This window comes from Delphinus delphis, chromosome 10, assembly GCF_949987515.2.
Source record: "Delphinus delphis chromosome 10, mDelDel1.2, whole genome shotgun sequence".
In the NCBI taxonomy this organism is placed as follows: Eukaryota; Metazoa; Chordata; class Mammalia; order Artiodactyla; family Delphinidae; genus Delphinus; species Delphinus delphis.
Window position 1 is genome coordinate 69,089,158 of NC_082692.2, and position 26,010 is coordinate 69,115,167.

The following is a 26,010-nucleotide window of genomic DNA, read 5'->3' on the forward strand; positions in this document are numbered from 1 at the left end:
CCCTACAGGTTGCTGGAGGGTGGCTGGGGATGGGGTGAGGGAAGATGGTTCTCAGCCCCTTTCTGTGCCTGAGCGTCAGGGCCCCCAAGCCCCCTCGGACCCCTGTCCTGCTCCAGCCTTGCCTTTGCCCTCTGTGCATCTCTTCCTAGCCTTCCTGTGCCTGGACCAGGGGCTTAGGGGTGTGACCAGGTCCTGGGAGAAGTGCTGTTCCAGATTCTCCTCCCCACCAACCCCTGCACTGGGGCAGCAGTGGTGCGATACTGTGGCTTGGTCAGAGCCCACAGCTCTGGTGTGCCGTGAGTCGTCACTTGTGAAGTGTTTTCCATCCAAAGGACCCTTTCTTCACGAGGGGGCCTCTGTTAAGATGCTGTGGGGGATGAGGATTTTGACCAACTTCTGCAGAGTATCTTCACCCAGAGATCCAGTTTAGTTGATTACTTTTCCCTATTGAGTTTGATGGTGATAAAGTAATAATCACTCAGTGATATTGTATAGATGGTAGCTGTTCAGTTCAGCTCCCTGATATCCTGCTTAAAATGCATTTCTCTTGTTGAAATGATCAGGTGCTCACCAGGAACATGATAATTACTCACAAGTACTGTAAGAGGAAGATGTGTATTTACTAGCTGGTTTCTAGGTTTCAAATGATCCGGGAAGGAGTGAAGCGCCAGGGGGAATCGATGGCTCCCGGAAAGGTTTCTAGAATTGCAGACGCAGTTCTGGGCTGTCGGCAAAGAACTCCATAAATTCACAGGCTCCAGGGAGACATAGGTGGGAAGCAAGGGGGGCCGCAGTCTTACAGACTCGAAGACTGGGTGGTAGTCTTCATCACCGTTGACAGTTTGGGTATCTCTTTTAAAAAGTTATTCAGCTGACTCACTGACATCTACAGCTCATTATGTCTGCCTATATTGGAGGAATGGATTGATTTCCCCCCAAAGCTCTGAGCACTCCTGCCCTCACAGCACTGGAAGGCCTTCCCTAGCTGCTGATGTCTTGCAGGCCCTCCAGGGACCACATCCCAGCATTAAGCAGCCCCAAAAGGGAAGATTTGAAGCAAGGGGTCACCTTCATATAAAATGGGCTCCAGTTTTTAAAGTGAAAAAAACGTTTCAAAGGAAAACCTACATGTATTCTATAGACAAAAATAATCTTTAAATTCTAAAGTCAAACATTGAGGCTAAGGGAAGTCAGGCACTAACTAACTAGCCCATGGGACATCAGGGGCGTCAGGAAAGGCTCTGATGGCCTGTGGAGCCATTGTGAGAGCCAGGGCTGGGGGCGCTGAGCACACGCGGTAGCATCCTTCTAAGATTCTTGCATGATGGTGTAACTTTCACTTGACTTTCTCAGAAGTACTTGTTGTGGGTCGACTCCCCCTCCTCCCTGCAAAAATAGCACTTATGACAGAATCTCCACATAACGGGAGATTGCACCAAGCCTCACTTACCGTGGCCATGTTTTGATGCAGCCCAACTGCTGGGATTGCTTCCATTCTTTTTGAGCTGTTGGCGTGAGCTCTGACCTTGGTCTCTGTTCCAAGGCAGGGAAAGGGAGCAGCTGGGCTTCATGTTATGGTGGGGATATGTCACCCTCAGACCTGGATTGGAAATCTGCCCCTGGTCCCTACTATCTGGGTCACCTTTTTTTTTGGCCACACTGCTCGGCTTGTGGGATTTTAGTTCCCTGACCAGGGATCACACCTGGGCCCTCGGCAGTGAGAGCATAGAGTCCTAACCACTGGACCGCCGGGGAATTCCCATAGCTGGGTCGCCTTAAGAATGTTCTTTCACAGGCTGAAGCCTCAGTCTCTTCACCTTTAGAAGGACAGTGTCCACACTTTTAAGGACTCAGTGAGTGGTCTCTGCGGTGTGTCCATACAGAACACTTGGGGTCTGCCATCCTGGGGTTTCCAGGGGCTGATGGTCCGGTGGGTCCGTTTGCTGGGTCGGGGCTTGGGCGGCACAGGGACAGCTGTCCTCCACCTGGTTCGTCAACGCGGAGTGGCCCTAGTGTGCTGAGGGCCCTTCTGGGGCTGCGTCCATGCGGCGGCTTTCCCCGCAGGATCCGCGTGGGCTGCCACAAGCTCATCAACCACCACATCTTCACCAACCTTATCCTCGTCTTCATCATGCTGAGCAGCGCTGCCCTCGCCGCCGAGGACCCCATCCGCAGCCACTCCTTCCGGAACACTGTAAGCCCCCAGCGAGGACAGCAGGGCGGGGCTCCCCGGGTCGGTGCTGAGCTCTTGGGCAGAGGCTGCGTCCGTGCAGGGCCTGCAGGGGCCATGAGGGCAAAAGCTCAAGTGGGCCTCTTGTTCACCTGCAGGCATTTTGTTTCAGGTTTGTCAGTGCCAGAGAGGTTTTGTTTTATGGGCACAAACCTTTCTTGAATCAAATATTTTACACCTCGTTTCAAATATTCTGCGATAACTGAGTATTTTCAGGGGCTCCGCTCCTCTACCTCTCGGTTCCTCGCTGCCAACATTTTGGTCCCTCTTTCCCCCTCCCTGGTCCAATTCACATGCACACCTATTTTGAGATTCCCGCCTGGTGGCAGCATCCAGCAGGAGAGAAAGTAAGATTGAAAGCAGGTGTGTCACATGCCCGGGAGCTCTTATGTAGGGTTGGCAGGAAGACTTAAACGCGCAAAGCTACTTGGTTCTGTTACCGACAAGAAACACAAGTTAGGGAGACGACAGATGTGGACCTGAAGGGTTCAGTGGAGAAGAACTAAGTTTTGGTTAGTTTGGGGCAGGAGGTGGCTTTACAAAGAAAACAAGCAGCGGGTTTAGTCTTGTATTTGTAATCAGTTTCGTAATTTAGGGCTGGCTCCCTTCCCCAGCATCGATGTTGGGCAGAGACTGGTACCTAAATCACTTCCTGCCTGAGAAATTCAGTCTCAGCAGGTCAGCTGTCAGCACTGAGAACAGTCCAGAGGCAAGACAGCTTCAGAGGACGGTAGCCTGTTGACTGCCCGGCCTCAATACCGTAGCGTAGTTTCAGATGATCGCCCAGAAAGCTGCCCGGGGAAGGAGGCCCGCAAGTGTGCGAGGCCGTCAGGGGTCACTGCCTTGCCTGGTTGGTACCTCTTTCGGTACAAGAGATTTTTAGAGATTTGTGGATTTAGACGAATCACCAGATCAGTGTCCCACGATTTCAGTTGTGACAACCAAGCCCTGTGCTGTCTTTTCATTTCCAGTGCTCTTGGTTTGAAGCCTGGCAAACCCAATCTATCAGATTGCTGAAACTCGAGCACCCTGATACAAAGATTAAGGGATCTTCCCCTCAAAGCATGCGTGGGTGATGTAAAGATGAAGGCCCTGAGCCTGTCCCAATCTGTACTCAGAGGTTAGGGCTTTTGTTAAGATTCTCGAGGCTGTCTAAACACTCAGATGCAACAAGGCCCTCAGTGTCACTGGTTCCATCCTAAAGATGAGACACAAGGGGGAAAAGCTGTTTGGGAAAAAAATACCATTATGTGATGGACTAGGTCAGAAGCTAGTCCTAGAACACAGATTGACAAAGAGTTAATTTACATGCGGGCCTCACGTTCTAAGTTTTTATTGTAATTACTTCCCCATGGGTTCATTTCCCTGCAACTTTTCGCAAGAATGTTATTGTTCGTTTTTAATAGATGTACATATGTATGTGTGTCTTGCTTTTAAAATACCACAGTGTTTTTATTTGACTGTAGTCAGGACACTTAACATGAGATTTTCCTTGACAAAATTTTAAGGATACAAGACAGTATCCTTAACCCTGGGCACCATGTTGGATGGCAGATCTCTGGAACTCACTCACCTTGTAGGACAGGAACTTTACGCATGTCTACCTCCCGCAGCCCCTGACAACTGCCATTCTGCTTTCTCTCTGCGAGCTTCACTACTTTAGATATGTCATATAACTAATATCATGCAGTGCTTTTTTAAAAAAAACCTTAGCTGATTCATTAGTGAAAAAGAGAAAGGAGGCAGAGTGAGGAAAGAACAGCCTGCCTCCAAGGGCTCTGACCCCGGGTACCAGGCTGAGTTGTTGGCTCGTCGGCAGCTGTGTCATTCTTGGCTACCCACGTGCTTTCAGCAGGCACAGCCCTGCTGCGACCTCGGAGGGGCTGAGGAGGAGGGGCAGGGTTCCCTGTGGGCAGCCTTGGTAGTGTACTGGGAAAGACCTTTCACTGCCTGGCCGGAAACACAGATACACAGAAGGGTTCCAGTAAAATTTATAAATCCCCAAATGGAAACAGTTTGGGAAATGAATAATACCGTCTGAAGAGAGAGAACTTGAGCGAGGAGGGCTGCCTTTGAAACAGAGGTCCTCGCCTTAGTGGAACAGTAGTAAGGACTCCCCTGGGGTGGGTCCCACACGGACACAGTAGGACCCGCGGCTCTGGACTGACACATCGGAGGCCTGGCTTCCCGCTCAGCGATGCAGAGACTGGCCTGAGCAGCTGCCCGTTTTCAGCATCCACCTCTGTGAAATGAACGGAGTTGGCCTGGGTAGGCTTCACGGGTTATCTTCCAGGGCCACTCTCTTCAGTTCCCCCGAACCACAGAGCCCAGTTGTCATTGCAGGTAAGCAGCCCGGACGGCCTCTCCCAGTGGCAGAGTCTCGGCTGCTGTGTTCGTGGCTGAGGAGTCTCTGTGGGCAGCCTTAGACAGCCCCACTGCTGCCCACCTGCCTGCCCTTCGGCCCCCATGGCTCTGAGGAGAAGCAGGGACCCCTGAAGGGGTTAGCAGGACTCCACTGCTTGGAAAGGAGACGGTATTCTCAGGAATGCTGATAAAGTGGCCTGGACCATCATTCAGAGGCCAAGTTAGTCCGTTCTTTGAATGGGCCCAGCAAGGAAAACACCTGCCTTGAGAGAGAGAGCAGCGTTAGACGCAGAGCAGCCGGCAGGAGGAAGATGATAAGTGAAGCTCTTCCTTGCAGGTTTCTCCAGCCCGGCACATCGGTGGGGGCAGGACGTTTGCTCCCTGATTGAATGGGCTGGAATTGGAGGGGACACGTGGCCCCGTTTGGTGCCACTAATACCTTTGTTTCCATTTTCCCTCCAATCCAAAGTTCAGCTGAATGACAGCATATTTCATTCTACCAAAAAGGCAGTTAAAAATCTAAAATGTGTGTGAGGCTAATTTATCTGGTGCCACAAGTTACTTACCAGCATAGTGCTTTCATAAGTGAGCCTCTGTCTGCCCAGAACACGAGGCTGGGCCGGGGGGCGGGGGACGGTCACCCGGAGTGCTTACAGGAGGTAAGTATCCCCAGAGTTCTTGGTTGGACCAAGGTGGGGCCCTTTGAGCATGTCTGCACTTTCCTCCAGGGTGGCAGGCATATCCCGGGAGAGCGGGTCTCTGACCGCTTGTGGGCGTGTAGCTGCTGGGGTTTGTCCAGATGCCTTTTTCTCATCTCCACGTGTTGTGCCTTGCAGATACTGGGTTACTTTGACTATGCTTTCACAGCCATCTTTACTGTTGAAATCCTGTTGAAGGTAATGGCTTTTTCATTGATCCTCGCATACTCTAAAGCAGCGGTAGCAATAACGGTGGCAATTCTCTGTTTACCTTCCAGATGCTAGGTTATGCAGATTATGTCTTCACTGGTACTTTTGCATTTGAGATCGTTTTGAAGGTAACAGGTGCCACAGGAGTGTGTTTCAGGGGCCTGCTCCTGTGTGTGACACACGGCCAAGACGCGTGACGTGCTTTTGGCTATTTTCAGTTTTTGTCCTCTGTGATCAAGCTCCGCTTTTCTTTTTTTTTTTAACCAAAGGATTTTTTTCCTGTAACCATTCAACTCGTTTTTGCTGTTTCTTTTTAACCTTTGAATGCATGTAGGAGCTCCTTTGGCTTCCTAATAGTGATTGGGAATTATATTTTGCTCCTTTTTTAATGTCCTCTGAAACGTGTCAACTGATAACAGATACAATACTATGTGTGAACTCTCTTCCACCCTTCTTGACATCAAAGTCGGAGGAAAAGCATTTCTCCTGCGAAGGGAATGTCTCTCTTCTCATTTCTTTGACTGCATTATGTTTTCAGTGCTCCCTAAAAGAGTAACACACTATTTTCTTGCAACAGGATTTGCAAGATAATGTGGGTCTCTTTGTGTTAAGATATATCTGTTTTAATGGATGGGCTTACATTTACACAAACGGAAAGAGCACCCTCTGGACAGGGGGCCCGGAATGTACTGCCCATGCATGAGTTGCCAGTCGCCATTGCTGCATGTGGTTTGTGCACTGGTTGTGAAGCCACCCTGGGGAGAGCTCGTTCCTATGTACTCAGAGGTCTGGAGACCCACAGCGGAGAGCCCAGAACGCCAGACTTGCTGAGGGGCATGCGTCCTCGCAGTGCTGGGACAACGTGGCCTGGGACAACTGTCAGGGCAGTCATCTCCTAGTGGAGAGAAAAGCTGGGAAATGAGGGCTTGGAACCACAGTTTCTTTAAACCATGCTGGGGATTTTGTGTGTGCATCTCAGGACAAAAAAAAAGAAAAAAATATGTATTTTAAATGTACCGTGGAACTTGGGCTCTTTACAAAATCTTCTGTACAATGAAACCTCAGTTAACATTCCAGGCAATAGGGTATTTAGTTATGTTCTCTCTCTCCTTTTTTTTTTTTTTTTTTGGTTAATGAAAATACTAGCACAAAACCAACCAACCAACCTCTGTTTAAACCCTTGTTAAAAATCTTCTAGACATTTGAGTTCATTTTCCTGCCTTTAGGCCAGTAAATTTGGTTGACGGTTGTCCCAAGTGAGATGCTGCCTGGGTCAGTGAGCAGAGTCTGCCTCCGTCTCCACGGTGATGGGCATTGGAGCAGAAGGCCCAGGGCGTGGGGTGCACGTACGCTCACCTGGCCTCTGCTTCTCCTCAAACTGAACAGGAAAATGTTATCTTTAGCCTGTTAGCCTGGTTAATTGAGGTTTTACTTGCCACATTTTTAAGTTGTTCAGTACATTTAGTTCCTCTTGGGCTTCAGGGCAAAGAGATAACAGGTTTATTTAAAAGAAAAAACCCCACAATTATTGCTTTTCAATTTTAATAGATTTGCCTCAGTGACTTAAATCTTCCAAATCAATTCTCATTTTGAAAGTATCTCATAGAGTGGAAAATGAGCTAAAACAAGGATTCAGAAAATGCAGAATCTCTGAGAAGCAGCTGACCTCGAAAGAGTGGTTCCTGGTGGCCTGGGGAGGATTTGGAAGGCTGTTTGGATACGGGGTTAAACCATCTGAAGTGGCCTTTTTTTTGTAGGTTAAAGAGGGTTAATTATTGGCAGTTCAACATGGGCCAGTATAATTAGCTCCCAGCTCTGCCTCTCCTCTCCTGTACTTATCTGAAACCTCTCCCATCTGTTTTTCTAAAGAAGCAGTAACTCCATGTATTTATTTTGCAGTTTTTATTCTGGAGCACTTCCTCACTAAGCTCCTTATTCAGGAAGCTCAGTGGGGAACCTGCGGTGTGGGCTCCGGGTACTCAGGGCCGTGACTTAGCAGGTGATGGCGTCTGAGCCACACCTGGCACACGCTAGAGTAGCTGGGCTTGGAGGAGCCTTTAAAATGGGTGTATCAGTAAGGGCCGTTAGGAGCAATACGGGGCCTGGGAAAACAATGCACGTTTCTATATCAACGGAGCGTGTGAGCCCGGGGCTCGGGCACTTCTAGCCCCACTTGGGAAGTCTGGGTTGGAGCAATGTGGGCTCTGCTGGGGTCTCAGAAGGGCCGGAACTGGCATTTTGTGGGGAAGCCAGGTTGTCTGGGCAGTGATTACATCCTGACAAACCTGGTCAAGTGGACTCTCTGCTGAGACAGAGCCTTTGGACGTGCCAACGATGTATTCATAATTGAAATGTGTTTTCACTGTGATAATGTCCAGTGAAATAATTGCTCTCCTCTTTTAAAATGTATAGGAAATCAGCTGCCCCTTTTCCATTTCTGAACAAAGCATTCAGTTGCTCTGCCCTGTTGGTTTACATTTCTGGCTTCCTAATGCACACTCGTTCGTAAAGTCACACGTTGCTCAAGCTTTTGTAAAGAGCCCAGGTTTCTTTTCCTTTGCAGAGAGAAAAGAAAAACAAAACTCTAAATCCCTCATGATTCTGCTTATAGATGACGACTTTCGGAGCTTTCCTCCACAAAGGGGCTTTCTGCAGGAACTACTTCAACTTACTGGATATGCTGGTCGTTGGGGTGTCTCTGGTGTCATTTGGGATCCAGTAAGTATTCTGGGGCGTGTGTGAACGTGTGTGTACAGGACTGTTGGGCAGGAAGGTCTATGTGAGGAATCTTAACATAATCCGTAAAGCCTAGGCATCGTTTTAATTGTGGCGTTGGGTTATCTGGGAAAGCTTAATTTGTGCCCATGCCAGAAAGCATTGGGACAGCTCATCCTTTCTTGTGTTTCTGTTTCTCTTTTTATGCCCTCTGCTGGGTTGTGCTCATTATTCTCTGTGATACTTTTTTCAAAAGAGGGTGAAAGAAGTCTAGACTAGGAGGGAGGGCAGCTGGACTCTAGTCTGGGTTCTCCAGGGGCTGGTCCAGGGCCCGGGGCCGGTGGGGGCTCCTCTCCCAGGATCTCAGTTCCCCATCTATACAGGAGGGGTTGGACGAGGTGACCTCTCAGGCCTTTCCAGCTTGGATATTGAAGGCTTCCCTTACTCTCCAGGATAAATCAGCTGCTATGACTCTTTTCTTTTGGCATCTAAAATTTTGTTTGTTTGGTTTTGGTTTTGTTTTTGTTTTTGCGGTACGCGGGCCTCTCACTGTTGTGGCCTCTCCCGTTGCGGAGCACAGGCTCCGGACGCGCAGGCTCAGCGGCCATGGCTCACGGACCCAGCCGCTCTGCGGCATGTGGGATCCTCCCGGACCGGGGCACGAACCCGTGTCCCCTGCATCGGCAGGCGGACTCTCAACCACTGCGCCACCAGGGAAGCCCGGCATCTAAAATTTTTAGCTAGAAGGGGTCAAAGCTGCAAGTCAGAGCCCCAGGACCTTTCCATGGCATTGAGGGATTTCTGGTGGGGAACAGCCCCAGCTGTACACTGCCTGCCTGCCGTACCTGGGGGTTTGGGACAGAGGCTCCAGTGGGAGCGTCCAGGAGTGGCCTTGCTTTCCTGCTGACTTTGAAGCACCTCTGCTCAGGTGCTGGCCATCAGTGCCCCTCGTATGAGAGCACATGTGTGCACATGGCCTCCGAACTAAAGGGAAATGAGAGGCTCTATCCGCTTCAGAAGGGGGAGGACCCCTGCCTGAAACTGCCCTGTGTTAAAATCCTCTTCCTCACCTCCCAGCAGTACCCAGGGAGAGGGAGCCATGTAGTCACAACTCGGAAAGGCGTTCTCACGAGTATCTTTGCAACGCCTGTAAGCTCGCGGCTGTGCCTGCGCCCTCCAGCTGCTGCACCCCATATGCTAACCCCATACCCACTCGGGACTCACCTGATATCACCTCTATGGGGCCTTCCCAGACTCCCCAAGGTGTGTTCCCCTGGCTGCCTTCTCTCTGTTGTCACACCTACATGCTGGCTTGCGGTTGCCCGTCTCTCCCACCCAACAGCGGACTCCTTGAAGGCCAGAGAAGCCCAGCACCAGGGCACTGCAGCAGGCTCCAAACTTAGCAAACCCACCAAACCAACGCAACTCAGCCAAGTACTGCCTAGCATTTGCATCAGGGGGAAAGAATAAAGCAAACTCCTAAATTGTGTCTCCGCTGCATTAGTTGTGTGCCCGTCAGGGTCTCTGAGAGTGCGGGGGGCCATGGAGCGTGGGCCGGGAGGAGGAGACCCACCCTTGTGTGTGGTTCATGGGGAGAGATTAGCTCTGCTCCACGTGGCCCCACCATAGTTGTACTAAAGTGAAATCATCTCACAGCGTTTTACCACCGTGATACACTCCGCTTGCTTGCTTTCCTCTGCTCTTTCCCTTAGATCCAGTGCCATCTCAGTCGTGAAGATCCTGAGAGTCTTAAGGGTTCTGAGACCGCTCAGGGCAATCAACAGAGCAAAAGGACTTAAGGTTTGGATTCCTGTCCAGGCGGGGCTGGCTTCAGTTGGGGTTAGCTGTCATCACTGATTTTTCTGGGCCGGGACTGGGTTGAGGCCTGATGGATTTTCCAGTGAGCTTTGCCTTTGAAAAGAACATTTCGAACCAATGAAGCTGCCTCTGCTAAGTGCTGGTAGTGTTTTTCAAGTTATTATTTTCGTCACAGACTTAGAGAATGATCTTATGGTTACCAGGGGGGGAAGGGTAGGGGGAGGGATAGATTGGGAGTTTGGGATTGACATGTACACACTGCTACATTTAAAATAAAAGGGCTTTCCATGAAAAAAGTTATTATTTTTTAAATTTTTTGTTCAGTTAAGATGTTTTTCTTTATTTGATGACTGTTCACACTTCATTGCTTTTTTCATTATTAATAGTGTTCCTCTGGGTTTCTTTTAGTCTTTAAATCTATTCTTGTGCGGTTTGTACAAAAGGCCAGAGGGTTTACATTTTCCTAAGTCGTCTTATGGGGTACAGGACCCTGTGTGCCAGGCAGTGCTGTGCCCCATGGCATTTCTTCTGACTGAGCTCACTGCTTTGGAGGAAGCCAAGGAGGAACCTGCTTACAGGGCGTTCCTCCCAGGGGGCCATAATGCACTGGGGGTAACTCCATAGATAACCACCTGAAAAACGAAGCGTAAGGGACTGTCACGTAGGAAAATAATATAAAATTGCATATAATCATAGAAAATCTTGGCTGGTATTAGTTCACCCCGTGGCTGAAATGACACAGGGAACTAACACGCCCCTGTCCCCTCCCCACCCCCTCTCCCTAGCACGTGGTCCAGTGCGTCTTTGTGGCCATCCGGACAATTGGCAACATCATGATCGTCACCACCCTCCTCCAGTTCATGTTTGCTTGCATCGGGGTGCAGCTCTTCAAGGTACAGGGAAGGGCCTTCAAGCATGGAGCCCAGCCCGTCGTCTTCAGGCGGAGCCCACATTTGACTGTCTGTCTGTTTTGTATCCAGGGAAAGTTTTATCGATGCACAGATGAAGCCAAAAGTAACCCCGAAGAATGCAGGTGAGTGTCCTGAACGTGGGAGTGGGGAGTTTGGAAGAACAGATAAAAAGCGTCAAGAGTCCGCTCGTGCTAGCATTTCAGAAGTTTTTGTTGTGGAGGACAAGAGGCCTGAGAGCTCAGCCCATGGCTGGAGACGTGGAAGGGTTTTGTTTTGAGGTGAAATTCACATAACGTAAAATCAACCGTTTCAAACTGTACAGTTCAGTGACATTTCATACAATCACATTGTGGAGGGAGCACCACTTCTGTCTAGTTCCAAAGCTTTTCATCACCCTTAAGGCATGGACAGATGACTTCTGATGTTTGGTATAGAATCAGTAGACTGGGGGAGAGAGTGGGCACTAAAACCTAAAATAACAATTATGAAATGCTCCCCAAAAGCTCCCCCTACAGCCACGTATCCAATTATTTCCTCAAACCAGAACTTGAAGCTTAACTTCCTGGAGTTCAGGATCTGGCCACCCTCTTCTGACGGGTCCCAGGATGCTTCTTTCTCCTTGCTCCCATCATCCACATCTTGGCCATATGTTCGTGCACAGTAGTGGGCAGAGGAGAGAGCAGGTGGCATATACTCATTCCTCTTATCCCAATGCATCCAAAAGACTGTGAAGGTAGACACGGAGGCCATTGCCTGAAGTTCTGAGACCTTAGAAGCATAGACGTCCCTGTCCTTTTGAGATGTCACCAGGCAAGGCTGGCCTGCTTGCACTGTGTTCATTGAGGGTTTCTTTTCAGCAGAAGGTGCAGTCAGAGAGCACCAAAGGCCATGTGACTGTGGCAGTGCACCTCAGGGGCCCCGTTCATGCTCTGGGGTGGGGGGGCGCCCATGGAGTTGACAGCACAGCAGCCGCGTGAAGACGCTTTCCCTTCCCTCGCTAAGTTGGCCTTCTCATCTGTGAAACAGAGGCATTCTAGGAGAAATACTGTGTACCAGCGATTATAGAATTGTTTTGGAAAGAAAACTGGGAATATTGTTAGTATGAGAGAAGGAGTTTGATTAAAACTAAAATGTAGAGAAGGAATTTGATTAAAACTAAAATGTAGAGAAGGAATTTGATTAAAACTAAAATGTAGAGAAGGAATTTGATTAAAACTAAAATGTAGATTAGAGGATGCCTGGGCTTGTTTCCCAGAGCCTGTGGAATTCTGCATGCCCAAAACTTTCGGTTCTTCATTGCACACTTTGAGGCCATCGTATGAGGGATGGTTCTTGTTCGGTAGTTTTCGTTTGTGATCAGGCTGGGTGTCTGCCTGGTCACTCTGGAGGATACTCATTTAGCCGTTGCTGCACGGTTATTCGAACCGTTGAGCAGGCTAAACGCAGGGCATGATACGGAGAAGCACAGGCTGTGCCACGCTCAGGACGGTGGCCTGGCCGGGGAGGGATCGGGCAGCGTGACAGATTCCACATCCTGCCAGGGTGACCGCCCACTTCCTCTCCTCTCTAGGGGGCTCTTCATCCTCTACAAGGACGGGGATGTCGATAACCCTGTGGTCCGTGAGAGGATCTGGCAAAACAGCGACTTCAACTTTGACAACGTCCTCTCAGCTATGATGGCTCTGTTCACGGTCTCCACGTTCGAGGGCTGGCCCGCGTGAGTACCAAGATCGCGTGTCTCCCGGGGACGCTCCTGCTGCTTCGCGGGCACTCTGGGCTGAGCCGTGTCTCCTGGAGAGCGGGTCCTGCTGCTCTTCTCCAGTTTTGTAGGCCTTTTCTATGACTTTTTAACTTTGGACCACTTATCACTCGCTTCCTGGCCCACAGGGCTCCTCTGTCTGATTAGGCAAAGGATTAACCCCTGTGGGCAGCCAGGACTCTCGGATTTGGGAAGCTGGGGTCTCGGAAGGGGGGTATCTCTCAGCGGGCTCCTGGGGGGCATTGCTGGATGTGGATGGGGAGTCCCCAGAGCCATTTTTCAGGCCAGCTCCTGTGTCACCTCATCAGTAAAGCTGCCACGACACTGTTCCTGAAGAGGCCCTTGAGAGTGTCCCAGACCGTTCATTCATGTGTTCATTCACTCCTAGTAACGTACTAGTACGTGCCATCACGCCGCGTCTCTCACTGCCGCGCTCGCTGGCTCGTTCATAAAGTGGGCTCCTGATACCAGCTCCGTGCAACATGCTGTACTACGCCCTGTGGAAGAAACAGAGCTGTCTAGATGCGGTTTCCCCTCTCAAAGCCCACGTTTAGTCACAGTGTCGTCAGCCAGGCCAAGCAGGAGGGTCCTGGTGTGTCAGAGACATGCAGCACAGGGTCCTGAGGGATGGCTAGGATTTTGATGGGCGAGGTGAGAAAAGTGGAAAGAAGGAAGAAGGTAGAATACAAAAGGAGAGCTCTTGTCCCTTTGTTGTGCTCTGCTCTCTGATGGCCCCCCAGCTCCTGCCACCAGAACATATATATGTTGATAGAGTTCTCAATGTCAAGTTCTCATGCCCAGAGGAGGGTGGACAGGCTGGCAGGACTCTCTGGATGTGTGGGGTGTCTGCGAAGTAGAAGGACAGTGGGGTGGGGCTTGTTCATTGGTGGATCGGTCCTGCGAGAAGAGGAGCATAGAGTGAGAGCCTGCACTCCACAGAGGCACTAGCTGTGGTCTCAGGGTTTAAACCCTGCGCTTTAGTAAACCTGGATGGCAGCTGCCACCAGGGATGGCAGGGAAATGAACAGACTTGGGGCTCGGGGCTCAGGCGAGGTGGGCTCAACTCCTGCTCTGTCCCCAGGACTGTGACCTTGGCACTTAGATCCCTCTCTGAGCTTCCGTAGGACAGGGACGACCGTATGTCCACCTTTCCAGGTGGATGTGAAAGCACCTAGCACAGTGCACGCCTCGGGTGGGTGCCTGGAAGGGCTGAATCTGCATCAGAACGAGCGTACATTGAATTGGAGGCCGTTGCAGTAATTGCCCCTCTTTCTGCTCAGAGTTCTGCCTGGCACATTTCATTTTAGTGCTTGTTTCAGTTTGGGGAACCTCTCGTAGTTCTTTGGAAATGCCCTGGCCGCTCGCTCGTTGTCTTGCGTTTACAGCTTTCAGTTCCGCCAGTGTCTTCCATGTGACGTCCTTCCTGTCTTCTGTCTGTGACTAGAAAGGAGCATTATTGGATATTTGTAGAATCTTTTCCAGTCTTCAGAGCAATCAGTCAACAAATATATCCCAGGTGTTCCCTCCGCCAGGTGCCGGGCTGATCGGCCTAATGCCCCAGAGGCTTCCTGAGGGACCTCCACGTGTCCCGGGGCCTTGGGGTGGGCTCCCAGCGAGGGGTCCGACCGTCCGTGCCCGCAGAGGTGGTCAGAAGCTAGCGGGGCTGGGCTGCTGGCTGAGCGGCGCTGGTGCTCACTGGATCCTCTGCTCTCCAGGTTGCTGTACAAGGCCATCGACTCGAATGGAGAGAACGTCGGCCCCATCTACAACTACCGTGTGGAGATCTCCATCTTCTTCATCATCTACATCATCATCGTAGCGTTCTTCATGATGAACATCTTTGTGGGCTTCGTCATCGTCACATTTCAGGAGCAGGGGGAGAAAGAGTATAAGAACTGTGAGCTGGACAAAAATCAGGTTAGAGTCACGCACTGTTCGGGCTTCTGTCCCTTGAGCCAAAGAGGACCGATTTCTCTTTTGACAGCTTCCCGCGTGTAGAGAAGGGTGCCCGCCTGCTCTCTCTCCCTGGGGCTTGGGCCCTGCTCAGCACACTCTCAGCCACTGTGAGTCATCAGTGGGGATCGTTAGTTTCCCAGATGCAGATTAGGCTGTAATTTTGAGATTTACCCGCAGACATTTGAGTGAGAAGTCAGGATACCTAGGCCACCTTCTGTCGTCATGACCCACCAGTGACAGCTCAGAGTCACGTAGGATGGTGTGGCCTGGGGCCAGGAAGCACCCAGTGACGCTCGCACAGCCCCTCCCAAGGGATAGCCTTTTATCTCCTCAACCTCGGGACCATTGACATTTGAGGCTGGATAATTCTTCGTTACGCTTGCGGTGCATGGTTGAGAAGCCTCCCTGGCCTCTCCCCACTAGATTCCAGTAGCACCTTCTGCCCCCCACCCTCATTCCCGCTCCAGAAATATCTCCAGACATTGTCAAATGTGCCCTGGTTGAGAACCATTGACTTAGGAGGAAGTACCCTATCACACCACCGGGAAAGTCGCTAACTTTAAACTTGGGACTAAGGTTACACTGGCATCACTCTCTTGATCTAGCACCTTGTTTTAACCAGTCTGTTAGGCTCAGGGGCCTTTGGCTTTGATCGTGTGATGATGCGAGGGGGCCAGGAGACCTGTCTGGTCCTGTTCTGCCTGCACCTGCTCTGTGACGGTGGGTGCGCCTCCACCTCCTGTCTGGGCTGTCTCCCTAAATTGAGGGCATTAAGGAGTCACTTTTAAAGGTCTTTTTCAGCTGTAAAAATAGTCTGTGAGCTCGAGATTCTGTTCTGGGAGTTTCCCCCAGGCCCTCTATCAGTAGCCATCTCTGTTTGATGATTACATAGAGAGCAAGAATCACTGCCAGCCTGGGCTTCCTGGCGGGAAGTCGCCGTGCATGGTGAGGCCGTCTGTCTCGGGCTGCAGCATCTCCACTGGGGGAAACACGAGGACAGCTTGGTCTATAGGAAGACATTGCTGTGAGTTGTCAGGGCGTCCCTGCAGATTTTATCAGTGACGGTCTGAGGGAGGCCTGGCCCAGCTCTTCACCCCTCCCGACCCCCGCCAAGGAAGAAGAGTGTCAGGGCGAGACCCAGGCGGAACCAGAGCTGAAACTAGGTCACCACGAGGTCCAGGATAGGCTCCAGTCAGGGGTGCCAAGAGTCAGCATGTGAAGTCACAGCGGGGCCAGGTCCTGGACAGAGAGAGCCTGTGGTTGGTCTGGGCCTAGGAGCAAGTAGGGTATGATGCTGAAAAGGCTTTCGGGGCTGGAGGCTCTCTGGGCTTGCTGCAAAGGGTGGACCGGTCTCGGCCCCAGCATCAGTGGGCAGGGCAGTGCTCCAGCCATCATCACGGACCATGTCCTGGGGGTTCTAAGATGAACACGACAAGCTCCTGAGCCTCTACAGCTCTCAGACAGACACACAGCTCACTCACCATTAGACACTTAGGCTTACCATGCTCGTTCTGGCTTCTGGTGGGCGTCTTGTATGGGTCCATCCTGGAGCAGCCATGGGACCTCCAATCTCAGGGAGTCAGCCCAGCCCCTCTGGTTCTTGAGGATTTCCTTGCCTCTCGTTACTTGGCTTCCTTCCCTGGGCAGGAGAACTACAGTTGTACTCCACCAGCATCAAGAAAGGGCAGGGATAAGACATGGGTCAAGGCTTTGCACCTCTGCTTAATGCATCGCCGGACCTCAGTCTTTTAATAAGCGAAATGGAAGCAAACTGGGTGCTCTGCTTACCCTCAAAGGCTGCTGTGAGGACCACATGAGGTGATGGAGCTGGGGGCCCTTTGTCAGTGATGCTGAGTGGTACCTGTGCGGGTTGCGCTGGCTGTTCCCCCTCGTTCTCGCTCCCTCCCGGTAGGCGTGCGCCAGCTTTTCAGGGCAGACGAGAACTGCGTCCTTCTTCCATAGACGTGCTCAGGATCCCCGTTGCTCTTTTCTGCCATTGCAGCGTCAGTGTGTTGAATACGCCTTGAAAGCACGTCCCTTGCGAAGATACATCCCCAAAAACCCCTACCAGTACAAGTTCTGGTACGTGGTGAACTCCTCGCCTTTCGAGTACATGATGTTTGTCCTCATCATGCTCAACACACTCTGCTTGGCCATGCAGGTAAAAATGGAGACAGCCGCGTGGATCCCGTCCGGGCCTTCGGTGCAGCCCCGTGCCCCAAATCCTGAGGGTGGAATGCCGCCCCTCACAGGAGGAAGGGTTTGATTATCTGACGAGTCTGGGCTGTAGTTTGGCCAGACTCGCATTCTGGCTAACAGTTGCCACGGCAGGAGTTTACAGTCACTCTTCTGCGTGAGAGACTGTACAGCGTGACCATAAGTGCCATTCCTCGGGAGCCCTAGCGTGGCTTGCAGGCCTGTGAACCTTTACTGTGGGCTTCTGTGGCCAGGGAGTGGTTGTGGACTAAAGCTCTGTCTGTGTGGAAATGAACAGGCGGGGTCTTCAATCCTGACTTGACTCCTTAGCAGCCGGGTGACCCGGGGCAAGTTATTTAAATCCCCCGAGCCTGGCTTTGTCGATTGGTAAAGTGGGAAACGAAGTTTATGCTGGGTAATTTGTGTCCGGCACTTTGCTCTGGGCCTGCCCCAGAGTGTCATTCCTGTCCTCAAGTCACTCTCAGCGTGGCAGTGGGGAGTCTTCTGGTCCGTGGAGTACTGAGTTTGACCTGCCTGACAGCGACTCTTGGCTCACTGGGGGCGAGGAAGGCAGCTCACTTCAACTGGCCACATTGGATTACAGAGCGGTATTGACAGTGAGCGTTTCCAGCCCTTGCGCTGTCTAGTGGATGTTGCACTAGGACAAGAGTGGCCAAGGTCTAGATTCAGTTTCCCACTGGCTCTAAGAACTTGAGCAAACCAAACCAACTCCCAGTGCTGTCTGGGAGATGAGTGTAAAGACAGCCAAGGGTACGTTTTCTGACCCTTTCCTTAAATTTACGAATTCCTTATGAATGAGGACCCTCTGCTGATGTAGGGAAAAGCACGAAGGCAAGATGATAACAGTGCCTTTGATTGAATGTAGGCCTAAATGGCGTATAATGTATCCTAACCGAGTCCTACTTTTGTCCATAGACCTGTGGGTGTGTTCTGCATTCTGCCTGGGTCAAGGCCCTGAGTAGAAACCCTGCTGGGAGAAAGGGTGGATTCCCTTTGTTCCGAGCAGAGGAAGTGGATGTCTTTCCCCTTCATCGTTTGGTCACCCTCATCTTGTCAGGGCCCCCTGCGCTTTGTGGGGGGCCAACCATGTGCCCTCGCAGGGTCAGTGGAATCACTGGGAGAGGGGGCTGGACCGGGGAGGTTGCCTCGCTGCCCGTGTGGCAGGCGGACGGACGTCTGCAGGGGGTGGTGGGCTGGGGAGCCTCCTTTTGCGAGTCCGGAGTGGACCCCCAAGAACCGTGCCTCTGCTTCCATCCACAGCACTACGAGCAGTCCAAGATGTTTAATGACGCCATGGACATCCTGAACATGGTGTTCACCGGGGTGTTCACCGTCGAGATGGTTTTGAAAGTCATTGCATTTAAACCTAAGGTGAGTTGCTGAGCCCACTGTCAAAGGCTGTAGCTGAATCACTCCAAAGAGTCACCCACTTCCCGTTAGTCTCGTGTTCTTGGATTATGCTGAATTGTTCTGGCCGTTAACTAGGTTATCACCCGAGAACGTTAAAATCTGATGAGGGCATCTGTGTACACATGAGAAAATAAATCTGCGAAAACAAGACCTCGCAAAAACAATTCTGAGAAAAAGAAGAAGAGAGAATTAGGAATTTGCAGAATGGAGATTGTTTTGAAACCTGATTTTCTGTTTCTAGAAGAGCGTGTGTCAGACTGTCTCAAGGAAACTCGCCTCCTTACTTGAGCATTGGAGACATTGTTTTCGCATAACCCATCAGGAGTAATTCGGCCCTGATTTTACTGCTACATTGCCAGCATAAAGACTTTGGTTTTCTTTGTTCTTGGTCCACAGCATCTTTTTCACCTTTTATGGAAAATCCTACCAGCTGCAGACCTCTCACAGCCATACCATCTTTCGTTTGTTTAATTTAGGAAAATTTCACTTGACTTTAAGACAAAACAAGACACGAGCATTTTAAACTGTGTTGGACTGCTCTGCGTGTTATGTCTCCTTTAGGACAGACTGAGTCCGGTCCACAGTTGTCAACGTCTGTAGCGTAAGAGACAGATAGTATAGTGTCGAAGAGCACGCACCATTCTGGGACCAGACTGGACTCAAATCCCCAAGCAAGCTGTCGATACTTCACTGCTCTGTGCCTCCGTTTCCTCACCCATGGAATGAGGGCTCTAGTAGTCCTACTTCCTAGGGCAGTTTGGAGGAGTAAGAATCACTCTGTGTGTCACGCTTACAAGAGCGCTCGGCACGTAGCCCCACGCTGTAGACGTGTCAGGACTGTTACGAGGACGACCACCATCCCCATCATCAAGTGGTGATGTTTCCTCGTCCTAAAACCCTAGACAGAGGAGCAGATCCTGGCCGAGCTGTGACACATTTGACCCTCAGTTTCTTTTCTAGCAAAGGCTCCACCCACCAGAGTTAGAGAATGAGTTCAGTGACCCCAGTGTCTGTTCATCAGGGTGTAAGGTATCTGACAACACTAATTTAAGTAAGACTCGGATTATGAAATGATGGGTTCACATACTCCATCCGTAAGTGGAATTCTAATTTAGAACTGTTCCTATCTTTAATTTGAATTAATTCCTATGCAATCTTTATCAGCTCTTTGTGGACAAAAAAGAAAGGACGCTTGTAAGTGATCGATCGGGGTGATTGCAGTGGGGTCAAACCTGGCATTTTTGCATGGCCAGATGCTAATTACTGTGACTTGTCCATATCTCCACACATGCACCTTCTTCCCTGCCCCCACCAAACTCTTCTGAATATCCTTTGAGATTTTTGGTTTGCTTCCCTTTCCCCTTTCCGTCCTTGATCAACATTTGTCTGGACTGATGGAAAGGTTGCAGAGTAAGAACTCCAAAAGCACTTGATCAAGGCGACATGGCACGTATCTATGCAACATTTCCTAGATCCCCTCGCCATGTCTTGCCCTGCCTGGTGATTAAGCTCTGAGAAGGCACATTTCCCCCGGCATGTGTGTGAGTCCGTGTGTGTCTGCGTGTGCACTGTCAGCGGCTGTGTCCGGTGAACCACTGTTACCAAACCTGAGAGGAGAGTTCAGTGGTGTGTGAACAGGCTGGTGAGGCCGAGGGGAAATGAGTAGCTAACTTATAGTCAGTACTGATCCATCAGAGGTTTTAAATGAGCGATTTCCGCTAGAAATTGTGCCGCTTCGTAGTTTTCCTCCACAAGGTATTTTCACAGCAGAAGACAACCTCAGATTACAAGTGAGAGAAAGTTTAAAACAGCAATAGCAGCGCCTCTACGCTTGAGGGGCACCGTCACTGCATTTGCGAAGCAGATGGATTTGGTGTTGTGACGGTGTGTCTGGAGGAGCCGGAGAGAGTCATTTCACCAAGAAGCAAAGCTCTTCTTAAAACGCTTCCTGACTCTCCTATCTCCTCTCTGGTGTTAGCAAAGCAAGGCCAGGCGAGTAGTCATCCACAAAGAAGTCAGTGAGGCCCTCCTACCCGTCAGAGGGGCAGGGGGGCTGAGGAGGCGTGTTGCAAAGGTGGCAGAAGGAAGCCTCTCTGTGAGGAGATGGCCAGAGGGACAGAGGGCTGGGAACCTGGCCCATAAACTTCATCTAAGAAGGTCTGTGTCTCTCCTGGGGAGCTCTGTCGCAGGGTCCTCTGGGGCTGTGTTCTCCACAGTGAGGGGTGCATGTTCTGGGAGAATGTGTCAGCATCTGTCAGGAGAGACGGGGTTGCAGCTGTTTTGTAATAGAAATACAGAGGGTGAAGTTACAATCCTTCCTGGGAGGTGAGAAGGCATCATAGGAGGCAGGGTTCAAACGCGTGGAGGAACCTGACTCCTTTTATACTCTAAGGGCCTGACTGGTAAAGGGGGCCTCCTGAGTGAGAGCACACTTAGAGGGATGTGGTCCAAGCTGGGAGCTTCCCTGGTGGGGAGGTGGGATCACTCCAGGAGAAAAGTTGTTTTGAGTGTGGGTTAGGCAAGCATGGAAGGTGGTGAGACGCCAAAGAGACAAGGAATGAGGGCCGAGCGAACAGGCTGCTCAGTGGGTTGTGTCGGCTCCCCAGGGAAGACCCACCCATCGGGCATCGAGCTTGTGCACTTGGAGCGACGGAGCCGCCCTGGGGTTTTGAAAGGTGGGCCATGGTGTAGATAAGAACCAAGTCCTGTTCCCCTGGCCTTCCCCTCCAGTGCTCCCAAGGGGCAGCCGCTGGGCTTCTCAAGTGAATTCTCTTGCTGCAAGGAGGGAGGTTGAGGAAGAAGGGCTTTGTCCAAAGTACTGGCTCCTGTAGGTGTAAGGAGCACTTCTGATTTGTCTGAGGTTCCTTCTTTGTGCTTCCAGAAGCCGCCCATCTGGTGTTTAGTCCAGCAGCTGCTCAAGTCCGTTACCTGCCTCCGTGTGGGCTTTTCCTCAGGAAGCCGCGCTTTGTTCCCAGGGCTCAGACCTCGAAGCGCTTTGGTCTCGGTTCTACACTTGACCCTTGAGCAACACGCGGGCTAATCTGAGTGTTGCTTAGAGCCGCCGCTCCCTCTCCGAGGTTCCTCTGCACCCACTGGTTCATCCAACCACAGACCACGTAGGGCTGTGGTATTTACTCTTGAAAAGCATCCTTGTGTATGTGGACACGCACAGTTCAAAGCCACATGGCTCAAGCGTCAACTGTGCCTCGAAAATGTCGAATTTACCTGCCTAGCCACTTGAGCTTGGAAAACGTTGAGAGTTACTGGGTTTGGGGAAAGAAGAAAGTGCTTTCGTGCTGTCCTCGTGCTTCTGTGCAGAGCGGATGTGTCGTGGACACTGGATCACCTGCCCATATGCCTCCCAGGACAGCACTCCCTCCCCAGGGTCCCTGGCAGGAATAAGCCTGCTCTATCAGCCCCAGCAGTTTTCCTGGAGCACATTCTGTACCTCCTGGGAGGAAACCGTGACACTATCTTTTCAGTTCTTCAGTGATCACATATATATATATATATATATATATATATATATATATATATATATATATATATATATATATATATATATATATATATATATATATATATATATACATATATCATAAATGTATCTCAGTGATTTATTTTAATGCCAAATAACGCTTGAGGGGAAATATTAACTCTCCTTAACTAGAACTTGATGTGAGACTCCTTCATGGGCTCAGCCTGTCCTTTCAAGGCCGGGGTATCCCGGAGCTCCCACCTGGTCCCCTTCTCCCCTAGGTGAGACGCGTGCACGCCCAGGGCCTCGGTGGCCAGCTCGTCTCACCCCAGCCTCCGCGGCCCTCCTTCCTCTTGCATTCCTTGACCGCTGAACCATCTCCTGCCTCTGGCCTCTGCGCCCCCCTTCATCTTCCACACACTCCCTTTGTAAACTGAAAGCTGGCCGTGCCACCTGTTGTATGAAAAGAAAAGGTAATTTCATAGTCGAATATTCCAAGTTCTGCACCAAACACTAGCGCACTTACATTTCTGCCTCATTTCCGGCCGCGCGCTCCCAGCCGTTCCTCCTCTACACCCCATCCCCACTGTGACCATGTGGGACCTTTCCGTGGCCCGTGCTTCTGTGTCTGGAAGCTCTTTTTCCACCTTGTTACCTTTTAAGGCCTGTCTGGAATGTGGGCTCCTCCGTCACAGTGTCCCCCAGCCCAGCCAGGGCCGGCGCTCCCCTTCCCACGTGCTCCTGGTAGATGCTCACTGTGCACTGTCAACATCAGTACCCTCCGTGTCTCCCTCTCCGTTAGCTGATGAGCAGCTGCTCAAGGTTGGGTGGTGTTTGTCTCACGCGATGCCTGCTACATGCTGGTTACTCCATGGGAAGTGGTGGAAGGAAGAAAGGAATGGATGGATGAACCTGTGGGTGCAGCCTCTTGTCATCAGGCCCTACTGGCTTTTCTATCACAGGAGACGTGGGCAGAGCAGAGTGGCCAAAAGTGAACGTATTTTTCTTTAAGCCTCCACTTGACCTTTGGAAGGGCTTATGCTGGTTAGAAAGCTGTCAGTTACAGTTTCCACCCAGAGTTGGCACTGTGGGTCATCCCTTGGGTCAGATGCTTCCCAGACAGTCCCTGGCAGAAATTGGTAAGTGATCCGGCTGCCTCAGTAAACCCCAAAAGGCCGGGCAGCGAAAAGATCCCGGACTTGGGCTGCTTCTCTTGTTTGCATTGCATAGACCTCGCTGCCCACCATGTGCCAAGCCCATGCTCTATCCTGGCTGGGGGTCCAGCTCTCCTTCCAGGAGCCTATAGTCTAGCCGGAGATTATGTTAATGGACAATCAAGATAGAGTTCTTAGAAACCAGGGAGCTTCCTGGCCCTAAGTCCACGTTAGTCTGGGTTATGATTTTAAATTCCCGGAGTCAGAAGTGTTTCCGAGTAATAAATGTTATTGCGTGTGGCTGACTTGCTTGATCCTTTCAAATGGGCGAGGCTGTTCCAAAAGTAATACGGGCCAACTGTGGCCAGACTGGTGGGGACTGCTGGCTCCACCTGAGGGGCCCTGGCCTCCACATTCGGTTGTAGGAGACCCTCTTGTGACTGGCCAAGAGGAGAGAGCATGCAGGTGGGCGCCGTACTAGAAGCCGTAACCTTCTGGTTACCCAGACGCTGCAGTGGCTTTGATGGGAAAGGGGTGGGGCTGAGTCATACTCACTTGACAGTGACTTTATTACCTAGGAGGCTACTAAACAGGGAAACAGGATGTGGGAAGAAGGCGCGGGGGCTGGCATTTTCTGCCTCCCTGGGACCCCTAGCAAGCCATCTGGCCAGAGCCTGTGATTCCAGCCACCTGCAGCCACTCAAGCCTCCTGTCGCCTAGATGAGGGTGTCAGTCCAGGAACCTTCTAGAATTTGGGCACAACTCTGTGAGTGCAGTGGACCCTCCAGAGAGGGTGTTGAGGAGATTACCAAAGAGTTCCAGGACCCCAAACATCAAGCCCCTATCGTGTTGATTTGAAGTGACTTTATACACCGCAGGGGGCCAGGATGGGCCGGTTGGAGAATAGCTTGCAGGCCGGTAGGACTGATCTACAGGTGAATACTGATCGTTCTGGAGAGACAGAGACACAGAGACACACAGAGACAGAGAAGCTATTCAGGAATGAAGTCTCAAGTAGGCAAGAGGGGCATGCAGTGCCCTGAATGGTGGTGGGCATGGCCTCTGGTAAAGGATGGACTGTAGCAAGAGGGGGGCAGGGCCCGTGGTGTGGGACAGGACAGGAGGGACAGTGGGTCTTCACTGCTCTCTGTGCCCTAGAGCCCCAGTTGTTACTGCTGACCACGCGTTTCTAAGGCATCAGTTCCTCTCTAGAGGAGAGGGAAAGGCTCACCATTGTCTCTGCAGTTCTGAGTTGCTGTTAAATCCATGAGGAAGAGGACAGGCTCTGCACCTCAGAGCGCGCTCTGTGGCCAGGCCGCCAGTCAGCCCACTGTGTGTTACCACTCGCAGTGATGCAGATAATTTAAGAGCCAATGCTGTGTTCTCACAACCCGGGTACGACGGCGGCACTCAGCGCACCACGTGGTCCAGCTGACTTTGGTTTGGCGTTGTCCTCGGGGAGGGAAGCAGAATGTGCCTTTACGTCCTGGTGCAGGCTCTGGGTCTCCTCTCTGACCAGCACAGCCGGCTTCCTGAGGGGCACCAGTCGTGTCCTCACCGTGGCCTGCCTCTCCTGTTTTGCCAGCCAAGAGTCCCACGTCTTGAGAAGAGAAGCTGTAAGGAGTGAGACGTTGTCTTTGTTAAGCAGACGCTCCCATTAGACATTTATCACAGATCATCAGAGCTGGTGCAGGCGAGCTTTTGTTTACTTGTTAGAGGGCCAACAGAGGGGTCTGGGAGGGTGGCAGTCAGTCCGTGAGGGTAAGTAACTATGAGAGGTGCTGGGATTGTGGGAGAGGAGGAGAGAGGAGATGGTGGGGGGTGGGGGGGGCGGGGGCAGGCTCAGAAGTCGTGGCAGTTGGTTGGGAAAATCTTACATTATTTAAGATGAAATTTTTTTTAAATCTCAAACCCTAAGTCAGCGTTACAGGTCCCCCATAAATGCACCTGGGGTGATGAACAGTGATTAGAACAAACATCCCTCCTCCGGCTGTTGGAACAGCCAGCGTGTCCACATTCTCCATAGTGTCGTAAAAGGCTGGGGCTCTGCAGTGGCTTCCTCTGGGCCTGCACTTGATCAATTCATGGGATCTGACACTTCAAAGCACCTTCTGTTCTGGTGTTCTTGATCCAGCACTAAGTGTACCCCGTTGTAAGCACACTGGGCCCCTTTTTATATGATTCAGACCTGAATTTTTATTTCCACAACGCATCCTGGCTTGTTGAAAAGATGCAGTTGATTTGCAGACAGTCGTTGACCTTGCAACCAGAAGCCTCCGTGCACTGTCCTCCCCACCACCCCCTCCGACTGAGGGCTTCCTGGGGGGTATCAGGAGACAGCAGGAAGCAATTTAGCACCTACTGTGCTGAGCCCAGAAGAGGATGCAAAATGCATGCCATGTATGTACAGATTTGTAAGTCACGGTCGTAGGGATGTTGTACCTTCAACAAGAGACAAGGACCTGAAATAACAAGAATAGGGCAGAGCTGAATGACCAGGAGGGTGCAAGTTGGTGGAAGGAGGAGGCCTTGCCACGTGTCAAGCACTATGTGGGCTCACGGCTCCGGGCTGGGTGGTGGGATTAGTGGAGGAGGGGACAGAGCAGTCAGCGCAGTCCTCATCCTCAGAGGGTCTTCCATGGGGTAGACCTGCGGGCAGAGGCCCCAGATTCAGTGGTCAAGACCTGAGAGACATTCGGAGTCCCCAGGATGGGAGGTATAAGTCAGGAGGATCTGAAAACATGCCATCAGGGCATTGGCATTTGAGCTGAGTGTCAAGTGGACGTGGGCAGGTAGAGTTGGGGTGGGGAGGCCGGGATCACAGAGGCCTCAGGAGTTGGGCAAGAACCTGGTGGTGGTTTGAGGGATGGAAAGAAGTCCGCTCAGCCTGGAGGATGCAGAGGGAGGGGAGGGAAGCCAGAGCTGGAGAGGAAAAAGGAGCCTATCAGGAGATAGGGGCTGCTCTGGGGGCCAGGGGGAGCACTCGAGCATCATCACCGTCCCTGAGCGCTCCTTCCCCGTGAGACCTGTGCACTGATCCCGCAGCCCTACGGGCCACACCTCTGCCTTAGACGGCGTGCGTCGCTGGCC

The 26,010-nt window shown here is 51.4% G+C and overlaps 1 protein-coding gene across 5 annotated transcripts in view; it reads left to right on the forward strand.

Moving 5' to 3' along the window:
• The window catches only part of CACNA1D (calcium voltage-gated channel subunit alpha1 D), a 322,500-nt gene that overhangs the window by 243,628 nt on the left and 52,862 nt on the right, over window positions 1-26,010 (forward strand). For all 5 annotated transcript variants that reach the window (XM_060022694.1, XM_060022695.1, XM_060022691.1 and 2 more), the window contains 10 exons: window positions 2,065-2,194; window positions 5,431-5,490; window positions 8,114-8,220; window positions 9,930-10,017; window positions 10,821-10,928; window positions 11,016-11,068; window positions 12,517-12,663; window positions 14,421-14,622; window positions 16,664-16,822; window positions 18,139-18,249. In XM_060022694.1, coding sequence (XP_059878677.1) covers window positions 2,065-2,194; window positions 5,431-5,490; window positions 8,114-8,220; window positions 9,930-10,017; window positions 10,821-10,928; window positions 11,016-11,068; window positions 12,517-12,663; window positions 14,421-14,622; window positions 16,664-16,822; window positions 18,139-18,249 — 1,165 coding nt within the window. The remainder of the gene's footprint in view (window positions 1-2,064; window positions 2,195-5,430; window positions 5,491-8,113; window positions 8,221-9,929; window positions 10,018-10,820; window positions 10,929-11,015; window positions 11,069-12,516; window positions 12,664-14,420; window positions 14,623-16,663; window positions 16,823-18,138; window positions 18,250-26,010) is intronic.